This window comes from Ambystoma mexicanum, chromosome 6p (genome assembly GCF_040938575.1).
Source record: "Ambystoma mexicanum isolate Mex_15411 chromosome 6p, UKY_AmexF1_1, whole genome shotgun sequence".
NCBI lineage: Eukaryota > Metazoa > Chordata > Amphibia > Caudata > Ambystomatidae > Ambystoma > Ambystoma mexicanum.
The window spans coordinates 577,062,729-577,084,978 of NC_090935.1; the positions used below are offsets into that span (position 1 = coordinate 577,062,729).

At 46.8% G+C, this 22,250-nt stretch overlaps 1 protein-coding gene across 3 annotated transcripts in view; it reads left to right on the top strand.

The window, feature by feature from the left end:
* The window catches only part of CDK7 (cyclin dependent kinase 7), a 633,476-nt gene that overhangs the window by 121,807 nt on the left and 489,419 nt on the right, over positions 1 to 22,250 (top strand). For all 3 annotated transcript variants that reach the window (XM_069627397.1, XM_069627399.1, XM_069627398.1), the window contains exon 4: positions 10,697 to 10,764. In XM_069627397.1, the coding sequence (XP_069483498.1) occupies positions 10,697 to 10,764 (68 nt within the window). The remainder of the gene's footprint in view (positions 1 to 10,696; positions 10,765 to 22,250) is intronic.

Consider the following 22,250-nt stretch of genomic DNA (forward strand, 5'->3'; position numbering starts at 1 on the left):
CATCAGCGGGACAAAAGGTCTATATGAATTTCATACCAGAGACCGACACCTCTGCAATGAACAAATGATTAGAGAAATACTCCTTTTAATCTGTGTTTTTGAAAAAAATTCCTGAATGTCCTATTCTGTTTATAGCAAATCTGTATATGTTGTGGGGACAAACAAAAGACCGTTACCCAGAACTAAAATCTGATCTAATGTTAAGATGAGTTGATACATTTTAAAAATGTTCTTTTCATTTGCTAATTCCTCTTCTTTATTCGTGACTAGTGTTCATAGTGCCTCCTCTGTGTTGGTTCGGGAAATGTTGATGGTAATGATCCAGTCTTTACTCTTGTCCCGAACATCGACCGTAAAAAGGTCTCCTACATGATGGCCATTTCTATTGTTTTCTGGATGCTGTTCCTCTAGGGATGAATCTCGGCCTGAGAATTCTGAGAAGGTTACACATTTGTGGCCTGGATGACGTTCCTTGGTTCCAATTAGTCCAGCCATGGACGGACTGGTCCAACTGTGGGATTGGGTAATCTTCACATTAAAAGGGAAGTAATTTTATCAATTTTTAACTTAATTCCTGAATGTCTTCATATCGATTTTTAGTTTATTTGTGGTAGAAGATTTGAAATCATTTAACTGTTAAGTTCTAACTTGTCTTTGGTGTTACTCCAAGAGGGATTATCAAGGAATTTTCATTCATCTAGATAAAATTCTTTCTGCATTTTGATTCAGCAAGGGAATCGGGGGTTCTTGTCCACTTTTATTCAGTTGGTGAACAGTGTTTGTGCTCAGATCTGCTTATTCCTAGGTTCTTGGATGAGTATAAATAACCCAGTTTCGGAAGGTTGCCTTGATGGCATCCTACAGAAACAATTTATCAGATATTTCTATAATTTGTAGAATTAAACTCCAATTTCTTCGGTCACCTGTTTGCAGAATATCAGAGTTCAACAGTTCTTGACCAAAACTTCAATTATGTACTGGCCTGTGCTGCATTATTGTGATTAGACTTATGACGAATGGAGAGTATTCACCCCCTCTCCCAGGGGGAGCTGCATGCTTTGAGGCTAGGGAGGTGAGCCTGCCCTGCAAACTCTCCCTATGGGTCTGGCCAAGTGGGACCTCATTGGGAGTGACTCCCCGCTAGGGGACAAGGACTCTCATTCCCACAAGGAACTCCCTAAGCAAACCAACTCTACCTATATGGGATTGCCTTCAACAAAAAATAATGTATCCACCTTTTGTTTGGCTTCAGGTAATGCTGTATCAAATAAAACACCTGCAGGACAATGGAACACCCCTTTTGAATGCATATGTAACTGAGATGAGACGATCAAGAGAGGAGAGAGTGATACGCAGGGGACGCCCACTGACAGTGACGTTTTAGAGGGGCAGATCAGTGTGGCGCTGCAGGGCTAGCTGCAGCCCACAAAGGAGAGAATGCCACAGACAGACACTGGATGCCCGGCGCAACAGTCAGTGGGGAAACCACTGCCAGGACGGAAGAGTGGAGACCATTTTAAGCAGTGGCGTGACCATGGAGAAGCCGTGGCGGGAGTGGGGCACGATGAACAGTGCCAAAATCGGAGAAAGCAGGAGAAAACTAACCCTATGCCGACCACAGAGAGAGATGCAGAGAGCGGGTCCACACGGGAGAACAGAGAAAAGAGAACTAGAGGAACCACTGACCGATGTCTATGCCAAGCCCTGAGAATCTGCACCATAGAAGCAAAGGTACCGGGGTGGAATAGAGAAGTGGGTGACAATCAGGTCTACATTTATTAAGTGAAAAGAACTTCAAGGAGAACTATAGATAAACCATGGAAGCCATTAGTAAGACTTGCTCTTGAGTTCAAATATTAATCTCCATAATCAAAGCAAGGAAAAGGGGATCCCGTGGGGAGGCGCCAGGACTGGTGGTCCCACACCCTCGTCCCCAATGTGGACTATGAATCATTAAGAAAGCACGGATATGGGTATGGGGGAAATGACGCGAAAGTTACCAAGTAAACGACCAGAAAGTCACCAAATATTGTGGAGAAATCATGGTAGCCATTTATAAGAGACTTTAAATACTGCTCTGTATTAAGTAGAAGTAATACTCTCCAAAGACAAAGGGGGAGTCCAGTAAAGGCCCCGGGATCGCTCGTGCCACACTACCATGAAGGGTATAACAAACACCAAAGGACTAAAAATAAGCGAAAAGAATACATAAGATTATATTCAAGAGGATACCCAGAAGGACATTGATGGGTCTCGCGCACTCTGGGTGAGCCAACCTATGGACGTATCGTGGAAACTGTATAAACTCATGAAAAAGACACTGGGAATCAGAATCCATATTTGCTACCAACTTGTCAGCACGTGACAGTCAAACTTGTTGAAAATTGGAAAGCTTCAAGAGACGGCTAAGAGGAAGGTGCCAGAAGATGTATCTTTTGGACATATTTTTGTTATTAATGTGGTAGGGTCAGTTGGAGGTTTTGGACTGAGGGCATTTTGCTTGTTTTTTTTATTTGAAAGAATCTTCAGTTTGAACTCAAGATTCAAACTTTTGTTTCAAAAGCAAGACAAAACAAAGGAAAGGAAAAAAAGAAAACTCAACAAGCCCTCTAGAAAACCAGCATGAAAACTAATCAAAAGTATTAAGCATCTGCTTTCAAAATCACGTCAATATAATTCACAATTGTGCACACAAGTTTTATATTATTTCCAGAGATGATCCTAGCCCACCACCCATCCACATCTTCAGCCAAGGGGGCAAGCTTTACAAGGTGCAGTGAGCGTTGGCTAACTATCTGTTTGTATTCGATTATCAGATGTTTAGATGTTTCGGTAGCCAGTCCACAGAAGCGGCAAAGGTTATCTTTTATAGATTTATCGTTTCTTTGCCAAAGAATTTCTCTGGTTTTTAGGATATTCGCCCAAAACCTAAGAAATTACTCTTGATGATGACAAAATGGACACTGTAGTAAGTAGCGTGCTGGTTCATTTAGTTTCCTGTGATCGCCTCTCACGAGTTTTGTTGATTTCAGCTTTTGTCGTGATTCATTGTTGACAATCCAGGCCCAATTTTCGAATTTCTTTTTAGCAAGCTGCGGGCGATTTTAGAAGATCTTGATTATTTATGTCTGCAGCCGTTAAGAATGCCAGCAACTTGTGAAACCATGTATTCAGTAAGTTTTGGTTATTTGGAAAATATTCATTGGCAAAGATTTTATATGCCGGTGCCGGTGATTTTAGGGCCATTTTACGCATTGTGGCAATTGAATTCCACACCACTCTGGTGTGCAGTGAGTTTATGGCTAGATCATGTCTCGGGATAGTCATCGATGTTGATTGTGGCAACCTCAGTACTTTTCGCCAGAAGCAACCTTCCAGTACATGCCATGTTTGCTCACTTATATTCCACCCGGCCTCGGCCCCGAAGGTTATTATTGGTACCACGTTTTGTAGGTAGAATTTAAGGACAGGTTCCAGAGAAAACTTTCCATAGTTCCTGTTGATTTTTGCTCCTTGCAGAGCGAGCTTCATCATTTTTTATGTTAATTCGTAAACCCATTGCTGTTCACGGATGGAATTGTTGAATTGGATCCCTAGGTATCTTATGGAATCGACAGAAGAGATGTTGGAATCGGGGATTTTCCACCTAAACGCTTTCTTTCTTGCTTTTTACATTTCCAATTGACACAATTTTTGTTTTTGAAGTCTTTATTGTCAATTCGTTTAGGACCATGTACTTTTGTAGACCCATTAGAAGGCGCTGAAGCCCAATTTGGGGTCTGTCCATCAGCACCAAATCATCTGCATAGATGATACATTTAATTGGGATTTGGTTTATCGTGGGTGAAAGGCAAGGAACCTGATCGAGATAGTTTGGGAGATCAGCCAGAAATAGTTTGAATAGCTCCGCAGCAAGCGGGCATCCTTGTTTGACACCTTTATGTGTCAAGATGGTGTTGGATAGCAGACCACTGTTGTATAAGCAGACTTTTATTGATGTATGGTCGTGAAGTGCATTGATCGGTTGAAGGATGGATGCCGGACAACACCATTTTGACAGTTTAGCCCATAGTAGGCTGCAGTTCACAACATCGAAAGCCTGTTTCACGTCAATAAATGCAAAGTGGATTTTTCCATTTTTCTTTAGAGTTTCTAGTTTTAAGATCGTCAAGATTAACCGGTTTACATCGACTCCAACACCCTTCGTGAAGCCCGTTTGCCGTATGTCAGTAATCTGAGAAATTTCTACCCACTTTGCAAGTTTAGCACGCAAACTAGACCCAAAGATTTTTCCAGTCGTGTCCAAAAGGGCAATTGGGCGATAGTTATTCGGATCATCCCAACTGCCTCTTTTGTGAATTGGCACCACTATGGCGGTCCTCCACGATTCAGGCAATTTTTTAGACAGACTAATTTTCATGAACAAGTTTTCAATAAAATCTGCCCACTGACTTGGATGTTTTTTTAGATCTACATTTGAAATCAGATCTGGACCGGCTATGCGCGAGATCTTTAGAGCATTAATAGCTCGTATAGTATCATCGTGCGCCATCTGAACGTCTCGCTGAGTGTCAACGGCACTGACCGTTGACGGAGCCGTTGTTTCAGATTTCTGAAAAATCAAGGAAAAGTGCGTGTCCCATACGTCTCCTGGAATGGTGTTTATAATATTCGGAGTACATTTAAAGAGGTCTATATTCAAGATCTTCCAAATATCACATGTATTCCTTGTCATAAGTAGGCGTAACATATGCTCCGCACGATCTTGATCGATGATAATGGCATGAGACTTTGCACATCTTGCTTTTACGGCTTCATGAACTTCCACTCTTGGGAGGCGTTTTCTTATTTCTCTCAGGTCTTTACGCATGGCCTTTTTAGCTTCATATAACACTTTGCTGTATATGTGTCTGTGGGAACACCCAAGGTGCCTTGAGGAGTTTCCATCAGTGGTGAAGTCTGTCAACAGTGGAATATAATCGGTACCTTGAGAGGCTGGCGTGTACATTAGCTTGATCCCAAGGCCTTGGATCTGATTTCCATTTATACAAAGACGATTTCCTCTAGAGATTTCCTCTAGAGTTTGCTTCCAAAGCGACCTTAGTAGGGCTACTGGGAGGATTCATGACCATCATGAAACAAAGTTGTAAAAGACTGTGATTGCTGTATTTCATTTTCTTTATCTGTAAGTCAACAATTTTTGTTTCAAGGTTACTAGATACCCATATGTAGTCAAGAATACTATGTGTTATATCACGATGCCAAGTTGGCTTAGCGGGAACGTCTCCTTTTGTTGTACCGTTTAGCATGGATAAGTCACGCAAGCTCATGGCAGTCTGCCATCTTTGACCTCTTTCTTCGATCACGTCATTCGGCAGACGCTGATACGTTTGCAAGGAATGGTCAAACTGGAACCAGGTGCAATTCAGGTCTCCACAGCAAATAACTGACAAGTTATGAGCTAGCATGGCATTGTCTATTAGCTGTGCGATTGCAGTTATAAAGACATCTGTGCTGATCCTTGCTGGGTTCCAGTAGCTGTTTATTATCAGTAAGCGCTTCCTGGCTAATAGACTTTTTTCCATTGTGTGCATGAGGGTACCCTGCACATAAGGGTTAGGATTTATTAACACAGGAACTGACCATGTTTGTGTTATTCTCACCATTGTTATTAGGCCTGAGCTTGGACGACCTTTAGCATTGTTTTCCGCAGTATTTTTTATAGGATGGTAAATCCGTCACACGGAGGTGGTTTGCAAAGCCATGTTTCCTGTAGACATATGATGAATACACTTTTCAAAGGGATTTCAAAGACATTGAATAAGTGTTTTAAAACCGCGTGTGTTCCATGATAAGAATAGAAGTGGATATTCAGTATTGGTCAGTCATGGCTAATGCTGATTCCGAAGCTGATTTTTTGGCCAGTACGTTTTTTTTCAAAGTTTGTTCATATCTTGGGTTCTTGGTGACACTCATCGCCTGCCTTAATGCGGCATAATTGACAGGTTTCGTACGTCGCTTGTTTCCTTCTTTTGGTTTTTCTGTTTGAGAAGGTTCATCCTGCTCAGGTTCAGACGTGATTTCAAAACCAAAGAACAGCTCATTGCTGGCCCTTAAGAGAGTGCTACGTACACTAGCTCGAAGATTTTTCTGTAGCATATTCAACAATCCGTATGTCGTCCGATTCAATTTTTCGTAGCGATGGCACGCATTTGAATCATTTCATGATGTTGGCTCGGTTGAGCTTTACTTCAGCGTCATCACTTTGGATGTTTTGTAAACGTAGTTTGCGGTGACCAAGTACTCCTTTAATGAGTTTATTTTCATTCACCCTCGTTTTGAAGTGAATACGCTGATTTCGTTGATTTGTGGTAAGTTTCAGGTTCAACTGCGGTTCAACCTCAGACACTGCGTTTGCCTTTACAAAGTTTGCACTGGTGGTTTGGTGGTTCTCAGCCAAGGGTTTCATTGCATTTGCTGACCCTTTGTTTGGCTTCTGAGCATGGGCTTGAATAGGATCCACTAAATTGCGACTTGAGGCACTAGAGGTATCTTGATCGTCCTGGATCGAGTATGTGGATAGATCGCATAGGTTGATTGAAGTGGATGCAGTTGTGGTGATACTTGTCTCAGAATCAGAAATTCTTCTTCGTTTTCGGGTCGGTTTTTGTTTCTCTTGAATAGAGTGAACCTGAGTGGTCTTGTTTGATGCAGGATCTGGCTGTCTCTTTTTATGGCCGTCATTGCGTTTAAATAAACTTAGTTTTGGCGGAGTGGATAGATTTCTTATAAATGTCTTGGTCTTTGAAGGTCCAGCCAGTTTGGGTTTCTTTATCGATTTTACCACTTGCATTTTTTCCAGATGTTTTAATTGCATCTGTGTGTAAGGTGATTGAGGTTGTTTTTGCCGTACCAGTGAAGATGCCGAAGGATGAAAACTGGATTCCGGGTACAGCTATTTGTGGTTGGGTATCATCCTGAGAGCTTTCAGTACTAACCATGGTGATTCCATCATCATGAAAATGGTTTCTTGGTACAGTCTGGCATTTTGCCTTTTCGTTGGTGTGTTCCAGGTCCAAGGAGTTTTGCGATGGATTTGCTCCTGCTACTGTGGTGGTTTTTTTAGTTTTGTGTTGAGAGTCCACCATATCCACATTTGTCCCACTGGCAGTATCCGTCAAGGAAAGAGTCTGATCCGACGAGGTCCGAGCAGTCTGCTTGTTAGGAACTGTTGTGTCGATTTGCGCAGTGCATGTGCCGTCGCAACCACGGGAGATGGAACAGTGGCACTTTCTCATAAGCTTGAAAGCTTCTAGCAAGCCGACGACCAATTTATCGTGTTGGCAACTGTTTCGAGTGGCCACATCGCATTGCTTTAGTTGCCATGCTGCAGTGCGCTCGGCCTCTGCAAGTATTTTCTCTTTTAGGAACGTATTGGATCTTTCAGTTCGATCCATTTTCTGGGTTAAATTCAATAGCATTGCACCTTGGTCCTGAATCCGTTTACTTAGGGCTTCATAAAGTTTCACAAAAGGTATCATCGCCAAGGAAGAAGCCGCCAAAACATTGTTATGGATTTGCATGGCCGCTGCTGAGGAAAGACTGGACTTAGATGGTGTATGTCCGGTGTTTTCTGCACCACTTGCCAAGAGACTCGAAGAGTCATCAATTTGTGCGTGGGCTTCAACTGTATGGCCGTTTTTTCGTGCCGACAAGTCATTTAGCACTATTACTTTTCCTCGTGGGCGCCAGCGGCGTGCTTGTGTTTGACTTGGCGAGCTCGAGAATTTGGTGCGTCAGAGTAGTTTTAAAGAATGTGATGACAAGCACCCTTTGTTAGTTTGATTAGGTAGTGAACATTGCCATAGCAATAGGGCGAGATGGGCATTTTTTTTTTAATTTAAATAAAATAGTTTAAAATGTCCAATTTGAGTCTGACTCCTTCTCCCATTCGGCCACATACTCCACCTAATCCATGCTGGTGCATTGTCGCTTATGCAGTCCCATTGTAATGCGCTCCTGTGAGTTGTGGGGCTTCTGACGATACATAGCTAAAATATTTACAGGAAAATTGCTTAAGTGCTGATAAAGGGTCGGCAGTCTCTATTTTGTTAAATGTTTGTTGAACACTTAAAACGCTGGCACACTGACTGTTTTGAAAAATGAAACCTTGCTGTATTGCAAATAAACATCCAATGCGCAAATAGTTATCTTGTATTTAGCATGTATCAAACGGGAAAGGGAAAATAATAGAACATGAATTTTGTAGCACTGACCTCTTTCCTCCGTTTTTGTTGTGGAGCATGCACGTGTGCACAAGGCAGTGAATAGCTGGGTGAGCGTGCATGAGTGTCTGAAGGGAATTCGGAAATGGAGTCAACACAGATGTGTTTGGGTGCATTTCTGCGGTGCACATGTGAGGGGTATCGGAATGGGATCGGGATGTGCTAGGGACATTGCTGAGAGATCAGCACTGGTAGGGGAGAAACGTTGGGGGTGAAATGCTGTTCCATTCCCAGTGAGTACAGGTTGCCAAGGGGTTTCACTTGGTGGGGAGGGGCTATCCGGGCATCGAGGTTTGAAGATGGGAGGAGGAAAGGAGAGGTTATGAGTGGGGAGGGGTGTCCCTCAGAATGGTATTTCAGGGACACTAGTAGAATGATGAAGTGCAATGAAACAAAGTTACAATGTGTTTTTTTTCCAAAAAGCTTACAGTGCAATATCGGCAACCGGCATATTGGGTTCACATTGCGCATCCCTTGCTAACGTGACGATCTGTAATAGGCACTGTACAAAAACATTGTAAAAATGGATACGTTTTGAATGGAGCAGATGGGACTATTCTCAAGTGTTCCCTCCCTCACTTAAGGGGTTCTACGTGATTTCATCGCCGCACTCTTCATCGCGGGGTCTTTTGCCGCGATTTTTCTTTTCGAAGAAAACATCGAATTTTTTTTCTTTTTTTTTGGGGCGGGGGGTTACACCCCAAACCCCCCATTCTTTTTTTTTTTTTTTAACATCCCGAACACCCAAACGCATTTTTTAAAAAAATTTACCCCCCCAAAAAATTCGATGTTTTTTTTCGAGAAAAAAAATCGCGGCAAAAACCCCGCGATGAAAAGTGCGGCGATGAAATGACGGTATACCTCGGCCTGCTTTAAACAATAAATGTGAGGGCCCAGATGGTTTTGCCAGAATACCCTCTTGAAGCGAAGAGCCACAAGAGCATGGGTTAAGGTCGTCTCCCTTCCCTAACCACCCTGTCCCCAACCAGTTTGACATTAGGATTTTGCACAATATCAACAATGTCCCTTTTTGGCCTTACCAGGGGTGGTTGCAAAGCTGGAATTGCACATGGTCGACGGTGCTGGGTTCTTTTTACAACGGACCCAAAACAAGCAATGGCAACAATTATCCAGAGAACACACGACATCGGTGTCTAGTCAGGTGCACAATAAATGCTTGGAAAAACTAGGCTTTGGGGTAGAATATAACTAATTCTGCTGGACAGATGGTTAGACGTGCCATTGGAAGAGCCTCCTAGTATTGGAATAATATCAGAAGGCTAACTAGGGAAGATGGAAAACCCCCAAATTACTATGATTGGCAGACATGTTTCTTAGAGGGCTAATTCCTGTGTCGCTGTGCTCACTGTCCGTTCGCTTGTCAAAGAAACCGCCAAGAGGAGTAGGCACATGAGGCTCAAGGGACCTCTTTTGCAGACGTTCAGAAATAAAACGGAGCCACCGTGATGGCCAGAACGCTGTTGGTCCACTAAGTAAAGGATTGGCCCCATCCTCCAATAAGGTCATAAGGCTTTTTTCGCTTTTTTTTTTTATTAGCTCAACTACAGAACAAGTCGGTGCATACAGTCGAGTTGAGCTGCTCAGCCTCCACTAATATGCCCACGTGTGGTCAACGGTTTTAAAACTTCGAGATCCTTAAGACACATCTTATTAATATGTTGAATAAGGGTTCTCTCCTAAACATTTTTTCAGATCCTACACTGCTATGTAAATGCTAGGTGAGTAACATGCAAGTCATCCTCTGTGTGTTTTTGATTTCATCAGTTTGAAACGCCCCCATGCACCGTATTCTTTTAGGTTTTTCCAGCTCAAGAGTTTTTTCACCGAGGGATGTGTCCGATATCGTGAGGTCTTGGAAAGCCTTGAGCCGGTGATTTAGAAGTATGGGCACCATGGCCTTATACTACCAACAGTGTTTACATTTCAGGAACCCTTGTGGTCTTTTCTTTCCTTATCCACACCCTCCCGTTTTCTCGGCAATTCCGGCTGAAGCATTGTCATTGCAACTCACACATCATACATTTTTGCCAATCCTATCTTTCTAATAATGCATTGTATGTTTAAAAAAAGTACATCTGGATAGCTCTGCCTCTTGTGTAACATCACAGATGAAGCCTATAATGAAAGACAAAAGCCTTATGAAAGCAATCTTTGTACCTGTGTAGCCACGTTCGTTTTTAATGCTTACTTTAGAAACTCATTTTTATGTAGTATATATTGTCCTTTTCTGCTTTTAGGGTTTGTTTTTCTGAGAATAAACCTGTGGTTTTTCATTTTTCTTTAAACCTTTAGGAATACAAGTGATTTCAATGACTTGCAGACTAAAAGGGTCGCAACTTTGAGACGTTTGTTGTTTTCTTTAATCACTGACAATTCTGCTCTTGTGACAGGAATAAATCGAACGGCACTCCGAGAAATCAAATTGTTGCAGGAGCTAAGTCACCCGAATATTATTGGTGTAAGTATGCAAAACAATTCTACTTGACTGCTATGTATTCTGCTTGCTTTACAGTTTGAAACGGAAAGCCCTGTCGGAGTCCCCGCCCCCACCGCTCCCCTCTGCATGAAACACAAACAGCACAGTGAAGCGTCAGACTTCCACATTTGATACACTATCGCTCAGATTTTTTGGGGCTTTGTTTCTTGCCTCCCTAATGCATTTTGTATTTACGGGTCCATTGGCTTTTTTTTTAAAAAAAAATGAAACGCGTAAGATGAAAAGTAAGAAGTACATAGAAACGTGTTTTGGATAGCTTCTGGGAAGATTGACCTTTAAATTGCAAACCTCCGAATCTTGTGATGGAATCTTGAACGCCATGCCTATTTTGCAGGGCACCACATGTATTTGTAAGCATTTGTTGTGTGCATGCTCCCTATATCATTGCATCTGTTTGGCTGTAGACTGGTAGATAACTGAAACTGTACATTTATTGGTGAATAAATAGAGGGCCTAGCACAGATCTAACCAGAATGTTAGGCATTACATATTGTGATGGAATAGATGTTAGACTGCCATGCTCCTAAAAACACTAGGTAAATGTATCCAACTGCGTGGTATTCACCTTAATCACCTCATGTTTTTTAGATCTGTTTTTGAGCTGTGTTCCAAAGTGTCTGCATATATGCCCGCAAGCACTATGGCTGCAAGATATAATAATAATAATCACATTGTGTATGATTTCAATCGCTTATAGACACGCACGCATCAAGGATGTGTAGCCCATGTTTCTCCAGCATGGGGTCTGGCATGGATTCACATGCTCATGAGTATTCCCCGTCGTCAGGCCGGGAATCCTCGGTATAGAAAAAAATCAGTATCAGTTTCGTTTCTGATCTGTCTTTCTTGGTAGTAACCAATCACTGGTCTCTGGGTCATACTGCCCCCAGCCAATGACTGCCCTCTCCCTAAGCCCCGCCTCTGGCAGCCATCCTCAGATTTTTACTGCACGTTCAAGAGTTGGGAGTCCTCGTGCTGTAGCTCTCGAGCTTTTGCTGCGTTTTCGCGGGGGCCTCCAAGGGATCCGGCAGTGGCTCCTCCACGTACCGCCAAGCGGCAAGATCTTCGTCCCAGGAAAGGTCCTGTCACAAGTCGCCCTGTTTCTGGGAGCCAATCTCGACACAGTGGCGCGGCTGGCCTCACCGTCGGAGGAAAGGACCAGGACCATTCTGGGCAAGGTGCAGCGTCTGCTGGCCACGGATGGCCAGGGTAAGATCTATCAAGTCCCTCCTCGGGATGATGTCCTCCTGCATTTATCTGGTGCGCTTTTGCAGGCTTCGGATGCGCCCCTTACAGGAGTTCCTCGACGCCCGCTGGGTCCAGTCGACGGGCAGCTTCGAGGACAGGATTCCTCTCAAAGAGACGTTCCGTCAGGCGATCCGGTGGTGGGGTACCCGCTCATCTGTCGGCGGGCACAGACTTTCAGACCCCAGCTCACCAGGTGACTGTGATGACGGACGCCTCCCTGGAAGGTTGGGGAGCGCACTCCGGAGATCTTCACGCGAGAGGCCTTTGGCTCCCGGAGGAGAAGTCACTCCACATCAACATCTTGGAGCTCCGCGCAGTGTTCTGGGCCCTCAGGTCTTGTCTTCCGCCCCTCAAGGGCAAGGTGGTGAGGATCTTCACCGACATTACCACCACGATGTTCTACATCCGGAAGCAGGGTGGAACCAGATCCCCTGCCCTATCCAAGGAAGCCCAGGATCTGTGGCATTGGGCCTTCGCCCAAGGGATGTTTCTGGTGCCTCTTCATCTGGCAGGAATAAAAAACATGATCGCCGACTCCCTCAGCAGAGAGCTGCGCTCGTGCCACGAGTGGGAACTACGCCAGGATCAAGTGATCTACTCTTCCGACGATGGGGTGAACCCCAATCGATCTCTTTGTGACAGCGATGAATTCCAAGTGCTGGAGGTTCGCCAGCAGGTTCCCCCCAGCCGAGGAGCATGGGCGACGCTTTCTCGGTCCCCTGGGACGGCCTATTTCTTTATACGTTCCCTCCGCTGCCGTTGCTGCTCCGGTTCATCAACCAGCTCAAGAGGTCCCGGTGCAGGAAGATCCTTGTCGCACCGGCGTGGCCGAGACAGATCTGGTTCCCGGTCCTTCTGGACTTGTCAACATCCACACCAGTCAAGCTGCCGACGGACGCAGGTCTTCTCTCCAGAGAAGGAGGCGCCATTCTTCACCACAACCCGGAGTCGCTGAACTTGCAGGCCTGGCTCCTGCAGCACTAGAATTTGGAGGGTACGACATCCCGGCCGACTGCAGAGGGGTTCTTGCAAAGGCCAGGGCGTCCTCAACTCTCAAGTTCTAGGAACATAAATGGAAGAGGTTCTCTGTCTGGTGCCATGCACAGAAGATTAACCCTCTGCGGATTACGGCCCCACAAGTACTGCTGTACCTACTGTCATTGGCCAAGGCTGGACTAGCTCACGCTTCCATCAAGATACATCTGGCCGCCATCTCACGATACACCAGAACTACGGGACGGGCGTCCTTGTGGTCTCATCGGCTGGTGAATGAATTTATGAAAGGATTGTTCCGATCATTCCCGCCGGTGAAGGCCCCTGCCCCGGCGTGGGAGCTCAACGTGGTGCTGACCAGGCTCATGGGGCCCCCATTTGAGCCTATGCATTCGGCACCGTTGAAGTTTCTGTCGTGGAAGACAGCATTTCTCGTGGCCATCACCACCGCACGACGAGTGGGAGAGATCCAGGCCCTATCTTGCAAGCCGCCATATTTGACGTTTCACGACACGAGGGTGGTGCTGAGGACGCACCCCTCCTTCATGCCCAAGGTGCCGTCGGACTTCCACCTCAACGAACCCTTGGTGTTGCCAGTTTTCTTCCCGTCTCCTTCGTCGCCGGGTGAAAGGGCTCTGCACCCGCTGGACGTAGCTAGAGCGCTGAAGTTCTACGTGGACCGCACGAACAGTTTTCGGAAGACATCACAGCTGTTTGTGAACTTTGGGACTGTGAATCAAGGGAAGGCTCTCTCGAAGACTTCCATTTCCAGATGGCTCTCCGGCTGCATCTTGCACTGTCACCGGTTGGCAAACCGACCGCTGCCCGGCCGTCCGAGAGCCCATTCAACCAGAGCGATGCTGCTACCACGGCGTTCCTGTCTGGTGTGCCCCTGCTGGACATCTGCAGGGCTGCGACGTGGAGGTCGACGCACACCTTCGCAAGATTTTATTGTGTCGATCGGGACTCCAGGGAGGAGTCCAGGGTCGGCCAAGCAGTGCTGCGCAACCTGTTCGCTTAAGGTGAGCCTGGTGAGGAGGCAAGAGATGCTTAATGTTGAATTTTTGTATTGCTTAATGTTGAGCCTGTTGCCGCCTCCCGTGGTTGTGCATGTGTGTACTGCTATTTATTCTCTTATTCATGAGCTGTTGTTCTCCAGCATGGGTCTGGCATGGATTCACATGCGAACCCTCCCGCCTACCCCTCTGCGGCTCTTCACTTGGTCATACTGCCACTTTACGTGCTACCAAATCTGAGGATGGCTGCCAGAGGCGGGGCTTAGGGAGAGGGCAGTCATTGGCTGGGGGCAGTATGACCCAGAGACCAGTGATTGGTTACTACTAAGAAAGACGGATCAGAAACGAAACTGATACTGATTTTTTTTTTTCTATACCGGCCTGACGACGGGGAATATTCATGAGCATGTGAATCCATGCCAGACCCATGCTGGAGAACAACAGTTACAGGTAAGTAACTTGTTCCAACACTTATTTGAGCTATTTTACTGTAGAATGTCATAGCACCAAAATGAAAGCATGTCCTATTGAACCCCTATGCAACAGAACCCATTGCAGCTGTGACAGGAATCCACAGCACATAACTACTGCACATGGTGAGCTTCCTCAAGCCATTTACGACAGTAACCTCAATAAATCTGGACATTGACTGGGGAGGGGGGGGGGTCATGCATACTGAATATGCAAACGGATTCCAGTTGACAAAGGTTTGTTTACAATAGACCCACCTTACATATTTTGTGAGTCTCTATTTAAAACTTAAGAAACTATCAGATCAAAGGATTACAATGTTTGGCTTCCACTCTGCATTTTGCCAATGTCACATGCATCTCTTTGCCATATGAAGTCATGGTGGAGTAGTTTTCAACTTCATAATATTCACAGAATCCATCACCTTCTTAACCTTTCCACAGCTAAATTACTTTTGCAAAGTGTTTAATTATTACTTTCTCTTTGTTGAGTTACCCCATTATGGCAGTATGCACTTGCACTAGGCCATAGTCAGCTGTTTGTATCCTTTTTTGTCAATGCTTTTTATCTTCTATACTTCTTTATCTAGCTTATCCTTGGTTGGTTTTCTATTCCTGCTTGATATTAGTTTCAATTTGTATGTATGTTCTTTAAATGCATTAATGCTTTCACACCTCCTTATCTTTTTGCCCTTATCTTTATCAGCCTACTCATCCTCTTCATTCTGCTTCATAATGTCTTTTCTTCTCAGCATCCCCAAATAAGCTGGGGTTTAATATTCTTGGCTATGTTACAGTTTATGAATGCACTTGTGACCTCTTTTTCCAATGGTTATATGCTTATAGTTTTTAATTGTTTTCTATTATTATTGTACTGTCTTTTTGTATTTGGAAAGTGCTTTAGATGAAGTCTCTATAAAAGAAACCTTTAACGAATACTAATGACCTTTAGCCTTTTAATGTATGTGGCCCAATATGGGGTTGGGCAGATGCTTTCCTGGTCTGAACATGGCAAACCCTCTCCCATGTCTGTGTATTCTCACTTTCCACCCTCTACATCCTATCATGTCACTCTCCCTGTTCCAACTATAACCAGTTCCGTAGAGGGTTTTGATGCAATTAAATTGGGGCTTGTAACTATTCCTAAACTGGACCAGGAAAGTCCTAGACAGCCTGGGATGGTTGGATCAAACCTTTTTAAGATCTCTTGCCATATATGTACGGTGAGTTATAGTTGTTGATGGTGGCTTATGTGCGGAAGTCACAACTAAGAGGTTGGAGGATGAGGACTGGGAGACCCTGGGGATGGGGTCCGCCAGACGCTCTACCATTCTGGCACTGCAGGTGGTACATGTGGAAATGTGTAGTTTTCTCCAGTCACGGTTAATCAAAGTGCCTGCTCCCGAATAGTGCAATGTGGCATCAAGTTTCCGGATCATAAGCCACATTCCAACCCCAAGACTAGTATAAAAGGAGGGATACCCACAGGGGACTGTTGGAGTTGGAAGACTGTAGGGGAACACAGAGGAAGGTGGAGGATTGAGGGGGCAGAGTATGGAGGAAAATGCACGCAGGGGGAATAGAAAATGGAGAGGAAAGGAGGTAAGGTGGTGAACCATCAAAGGAGTGGGGGAGGTAAAAAATCAAAGGAAGGAAGGAGGGAGGGAGGGAGTGAGCGAGTGAGTGAGTGAGTGAGTGATGGAGGGAGAGAGGAGGAAAAGGAATTAAGTGGGGAGTGGGGAAGCCAGAAGAAGATGGAAAATGAAGAACGTTGATGGGAGGAGGGGGAGACTGTTGATGGGAGGAGGGGGAGCAAGTACTTTAAGGGAAGGAGACTTGTCCTTGGCCTCAAGCTCAGGGATCGTAGATCTCCAGGACTGAAATCTCTGCACTGGCTCCCAGTGGCTGCGAGGCTCAAGTTCAAAACCCTCTGCATTGTCCACAAGGCCTTCTAGGGCCTCAATACCTTCAACTCTCTTCCTAAATATTTTTCTTCTCAAGCTCTTCGCTCATCCGCCTCCAACTCTCTCAGGGTCAGTCGCTTCTCCAAGCAACGAGTTGGTGGTAGATCGCTTTCTTTGGCTGGGGCCTGCCTCTGGAACAGCCTCTCTGAAAATTGAGGAGAACCATGTCCGGTTCCGGAAGCACCTCAAGACCTTCCTCTTTGCTTCTGCTTTCTCTCCTACTCTCCCCTGCGGAACTCCTGGCTGAAATTGAAACTGCACTGGTCACCTGGCTAACCTCTGTTCTCGGGCCCAGGTCCCTCCCCACCAGTTGCACACCTGCACTGCCCCCCCTGGCAACGTATGCACTCTGGGACTGTTTCTGTATCCCTAGAGCCCCCTACCAGCACTTGACATCAGAAGTCTGAACTTCCCCCTGACACTAGCTGGCCGCACTTCTTATTTATATTTTCTTATTGTTTTATTTATTTTCTTATTTATTTTCTGTTATCCGATGTACTGTACTTCCGCTCCCCCTTTCTACTTCCCCCCTCGCCTGCACTTGTGCAATCTCAATGTCACCCGGCCTATTAAGATCGTTGTCTTCCCTCTGTTCGCCTCCCTTGTCTCGTTGCACCTTGAAACACTTGTGTATAGGCACGTTATTCCATATCATAACTCTTTCGGAGCTAGAACTCCATAGCCATGGCCACCACCCTTATACACCTTAAATAACTGCCACAGTGGATGAAACCCACCCAATGTTTTTCTCAAAGAAGGGGGTTGTGATGCTGGAAATGCATCAGAGGGACAGGGCCTCCATATCATTGTCCTTTATTGCTTTATCATGTATGTTCTGTCCTGTTTGTTGTTGAGGAGTTCATGTGGGACTCCTGGCAGTGCGGCTCTTCCTCTTTTTGGTTTGGTGAATAGACCCTTGGGCTACCCTTATGGCACCCATGGGTAGGAGTACGAACCTGTACTCCTGTTTGTTTTTGGGCACCTGTGTGTGTCCCACAGGGTAGGGTACGGGCTGGTGGCAGCTCTGTGCTTAATTGATAGGTGCCCTGCGCATCCGCAGTTTTGGGATGCCCAGGCACCGTCATTGGCATCCGTGATTTCCTGATGGGAAACCAGATGGCCCCTGTGGCCTCTTGCTTTCTATTGCCAGTTACCTTACCTTTCACGAAGTCCCGGGAAGCCCTGACTCTGTCTCTTCCCCCTGAGTGTCTGTTTGGTGGAAGTTCCATATATGGTGTTGTGGGGAAGTCCAGGCCAGACTGGCTGGAGCATTCCCAATGACTATATGTTGTGGGTACCCCCGTGGGGTGGGACCTGGGTGAATGGGGTGTGTGACGAATACGCATTCTGTGTTATGGGTGCCTAGTATCTGGTGTTTGACACAATGGGCCTCATTACAAGTCCACCGGTCCAGACTTAACGTTGCCGGTATATCCATACCGGCACCGTTTACCGGATCAGCGAATTCCGACCTTTGATCCCAGAAACAGCCACTGCGGAGTCAACACACCTGTTAACTGCGTTGGCAGAGAAACCCCCAGTTACCGGCCGTACGTAACACTGTGCGCATTAAGAGTATCACAGACCTGAAATGGCGGAAAAACCGTGGACATGGTGGCCACCGCAGAGATGACGTTAAACAGTGCCTGGTTAGCTGAAGCAGGCCACAGGTGCACCAAATGAGCCCAGCTGGACCCATCAGGCCGCTGGGAGCCTACAAAAGGGCCACACCCAGGCCAACTCCAAATACAACTATGCAGGCAGCTGCTGTAGCCGCATTGGGACTGGGGCTATTGAACCTACAGGCAGCAGTGCACATGGTGGCAGCAATGGTGCAGATGAGGAGGCGCAGGCGGCAGTTAACAAACCCTGCACCCATGCCAAACCCATTGTGCAGCCTGCACGACCCCGCAGGTGGCCTGCAATACCCCGCATCAGGGCCTCGCCCTGGAACCTGACCCCAGGACAGATCCACACATTATACCGGCTGGACCATCCAACAATCATGTACATCACCACCGTTATTGAGGATGACATCAGCAGCAGCATTGGCATTTTGACCGCAATCACCACCCCCTTCTGAAGGTGGTCTCGGTACTGCATTTTCTTGGCACTGGAACATATCAGCACACTGTTGGTGAGCTGCACAGGCTCTCGCAACCCTGTTTTTCAAGAATACTGGGCCAGGTACTGGATGCCCTGCTGTGCCATGTGTTGGAACACATCGCCCTACCCCGTACCCTTGCCCAGGTCATTGCCATCAATTTGGCCTTCTTTGCCATTGCTGCCATGCCAAATTGCATTGGTGCAGTAGACTGCACCCACATAGAGCTGACAGTACCACGTGTAATCGAGATGGTGTAACGCAATAGGAAACTATACCACTCACTGAATGTACAGATGGTATGTGACGCTGGACAAGTGATAACAAGTTGCTGCGCACGTTTCCCGGGGTCAGCGCATGACTCAATGGTCCTGCGGAATTCGACATTGACACGGTACATGGAACGCTATGCTGGACAAAGCACATGGCTATTGGATGAGTACAACTGCAAATGCACGGGCCCTGTGAAAGGGGGGGACTGTCCATGGCAATGACCTGTGTGACTGGCCTGTTCCAACTGCAAATGCATCACCCCCTGGCCCATGTAATGAACAGTCACCACAACCCACACATCACAAAGCTGCAAATCACAGGTGGGCACAGTGTGCTCGTACACACCCTGCCAAAGGAGATGCACAGCCAAGACATGTTCTGCTAGTACAAGCTCATACAACTTGAGCCACTTAATACAGCCACCCATACTATGCACCACTGCCCCCCAATGCACATGTGTGCACATGAGACCTTCTGCATTGACCACATCATCAGTGTCTATGGACTGACTCCTCTGTGTGTGCATCACTGCAGAATGCCATACTCGCCAACCACTACTGGCCGCAAGGGCACCTTCATATGCACAGCAAGTCGTTGGGCAATGTCCAAACGCCAATGTGGACAACAATGACCCAGGAATGGTAATCACCCACTGGACCACTGCATGCCCCATATGGATGATTGACTAATGACACATGATTGCACTGCATCTGATCAAGACATGCATACCACAAACAGACATGTCCCCTCCATTTACATCCCATGTAGGTGATACAGGATATGCACTCACGCCATGGCTGATGACGCCCGTACAAAGGCCAAGGAACAAGCATGAGGAGGCGTACAACAGGGCACACGTTCGCACACGTGGCATGATCAAGAGGACATTTGGCCTACTGAAGGCCAGGTCCCGCTGCTTGAGCAGATCTGGCGGATCACTGCTTTACAACCCAGTGAAGACTGGTAAAATAGTGCTCGTGTGTGCCATGCTGCACAATCTGTGCATGCGCAGGAACGTTTCACTGCCCCCAGACAGAGGATGATGATGATGGAGTTGATGATGATGAAGAAGATGGGGATGAGATGGCTCCACTCCCTCGTAGGGGGGCAAAAGATGGTCAACAAGCACGGGATACACTCATTTTCATTTGCTTTTGGGAGACTGCACATGAACAGCATTGCATGAATATGATGATGCACATTAATAAATGGATTGATTGCAAATGAAATTACGGATGTCCACTTGTGAAAGAGTTTTCAAAGGGGATTTATTGTAAACCAAGCAGGAAAGAAGGTGTATTGGATAGGAAAGCTGTACACCCGTGCCCACCCCCAACCAGGTCCCAAACCACTAACCCCATAATAGACCTGATGGGGTCGTAGCCTTATCTCTGCGCTACTATTGAATAAACACTGTTAAGGTCACTGTTTCTCTGCAAACCTTTTGGAATCATCCATTTACCTTTGTAAGTACCTAAGTACCAGAGTCGGCTGCAGAGTCTTCTGGAGTTTCCTGGAGAAGGTTCTCTTCGATTTTGCTGCGGATTTCTATTCATTTGAGAACTGTTACCAGTCCTATTTCTATTATCACTAGCAGCCACCTTAAAATAACCAGCATCCTGCGGAGTCGGCTGCAGTGTCATTTGGTATTTGGGCTGTGGGCTCCGCGGCACCGCTCCCCTATCCCTCTCGCTTGCTGATCCTCATCCTGCTAAGTGCGCTCTCAAGCGCCTCTGACTGCACCACCTCAGCGTCAACTACCTTCGACAACTTGACATCCCACCGAGCCTGAGACCAGCCAGTGCCGCGCACTCAACCACCTCCCCACCCGCGGCACACCCCAGCTGGATCATCGAGTGGCCTGCTTTTCTGCCGCCCACCTACCCTTTTTGACCACAGCCATAAAAGACCCCGCTCACTTGACCCCACCTCCTCTCTTCTCATACCTGCTCCCGCGGCGACACCGCCGAAGACCAAATTCCCGCTGGCCTCCTGCTGACCAGCAACGACCCAGCTCGCCTCTCCTTTCTGTCCATGCGCAGCGGGAATCCTTTGTGCTACAACAGCCGCTCCTCCCAGTGACGGTGGAGGATCCCCCGCCTGCATCCCGCCGATCCACACACTCGACACCCAAAGCGAGTCTGTAACTCCCGGAAGCCTGCACTGCACTCCTCTCTCGATCCATCACGAGACAGAAACGGAGACCGAAAGGCTGAAACACTGTGTTACGCTCAACTGGACAGCTGCAGTCTCCACCAATGTGACGCGTAGGGCCGAGATGACGGACTGGATTGGCCCATCTAGCTTTGTTTGCTTGGCCCGTAGGAATATTCTTCTGTAAATGGAGAAAGGGAATTAACCACCCGTGGGGTTGAGCGTAAAACCCCCCACCCCCGGTGTTCTCCCCACAGATCACCTTTGATGTCCCCTCTTATAGTCTCACCTAATGGTTTGAAAAGATGAGCTCTCCATCCTGCATAGAGCGCAGGGGCTCGTTGAAAACCAGTTGCTTCACTGGTTCAAAGGAATTGGTGAGTTCCAGAGCTCTGCAGCAAGGTCTGCATCAGGTAAGTTCAACTCTGAGCCTGGCGCCTATGGCGCCAATGGCGCCAGGACTGACTCTTCATATGAGCCTGGCACCATAGGCGCCAGGACCGCACCCAAACAGCCCCTAGCAGGGGTTTTTGGGCTTGCTCAAAATAACTTGATGCCTGCTTCCGGGGGTTGCTGGACCTGGTCTGGTTCCCCGGGGGTAGGCATCATGACACACCGGGCGCTCGCCAATAATTCCAACAAAGAGCATTGCCCCTCAAGCTTCCCCATCGGCCTGGGACCATCTAGCAGGGGACTGAAAGGACATTGCCTCGGATCCGCCCAATCATTCTTTCCCCGCCCCCTTGCTAGATGTGATACAATCCTCTACAAGACGGAAAAGGCTTCACTTCGGGCACTTGCCAGCTCCACCACCTAAAAGCAGCGCCCAACAAGAACCACTCCATTACCTTGGAACGATTGGCAGGAGACCGAAAGGGCACGCCCCTTGGATCCTCCTAGTCATCTTAATTCCATACAATCGTGCAGAACATTAGCAAAAGGCTGAAAGGGTACAACCCTCATGCTTACTCTAAATCTACATCAACGTAGACCTGCACAATACTCTCTGACTCTACCTTCGAAAGATTGGCAGGAGACCAAAAGGGCTCGACCCTTGGATCCTGCCAATCGCCTCATGTTGTGGAATCGCCACACATCTTGGCAGGAGACCGAAAGGGTTTTACCCTTGGATCCAGCCAACAACGGAGATCCCTCAATAGATACCGAAGCCGTACTCAAAGGACCGGCTGGAGACAAAGGGTCTGACCCTTGGATCCAGCCAACC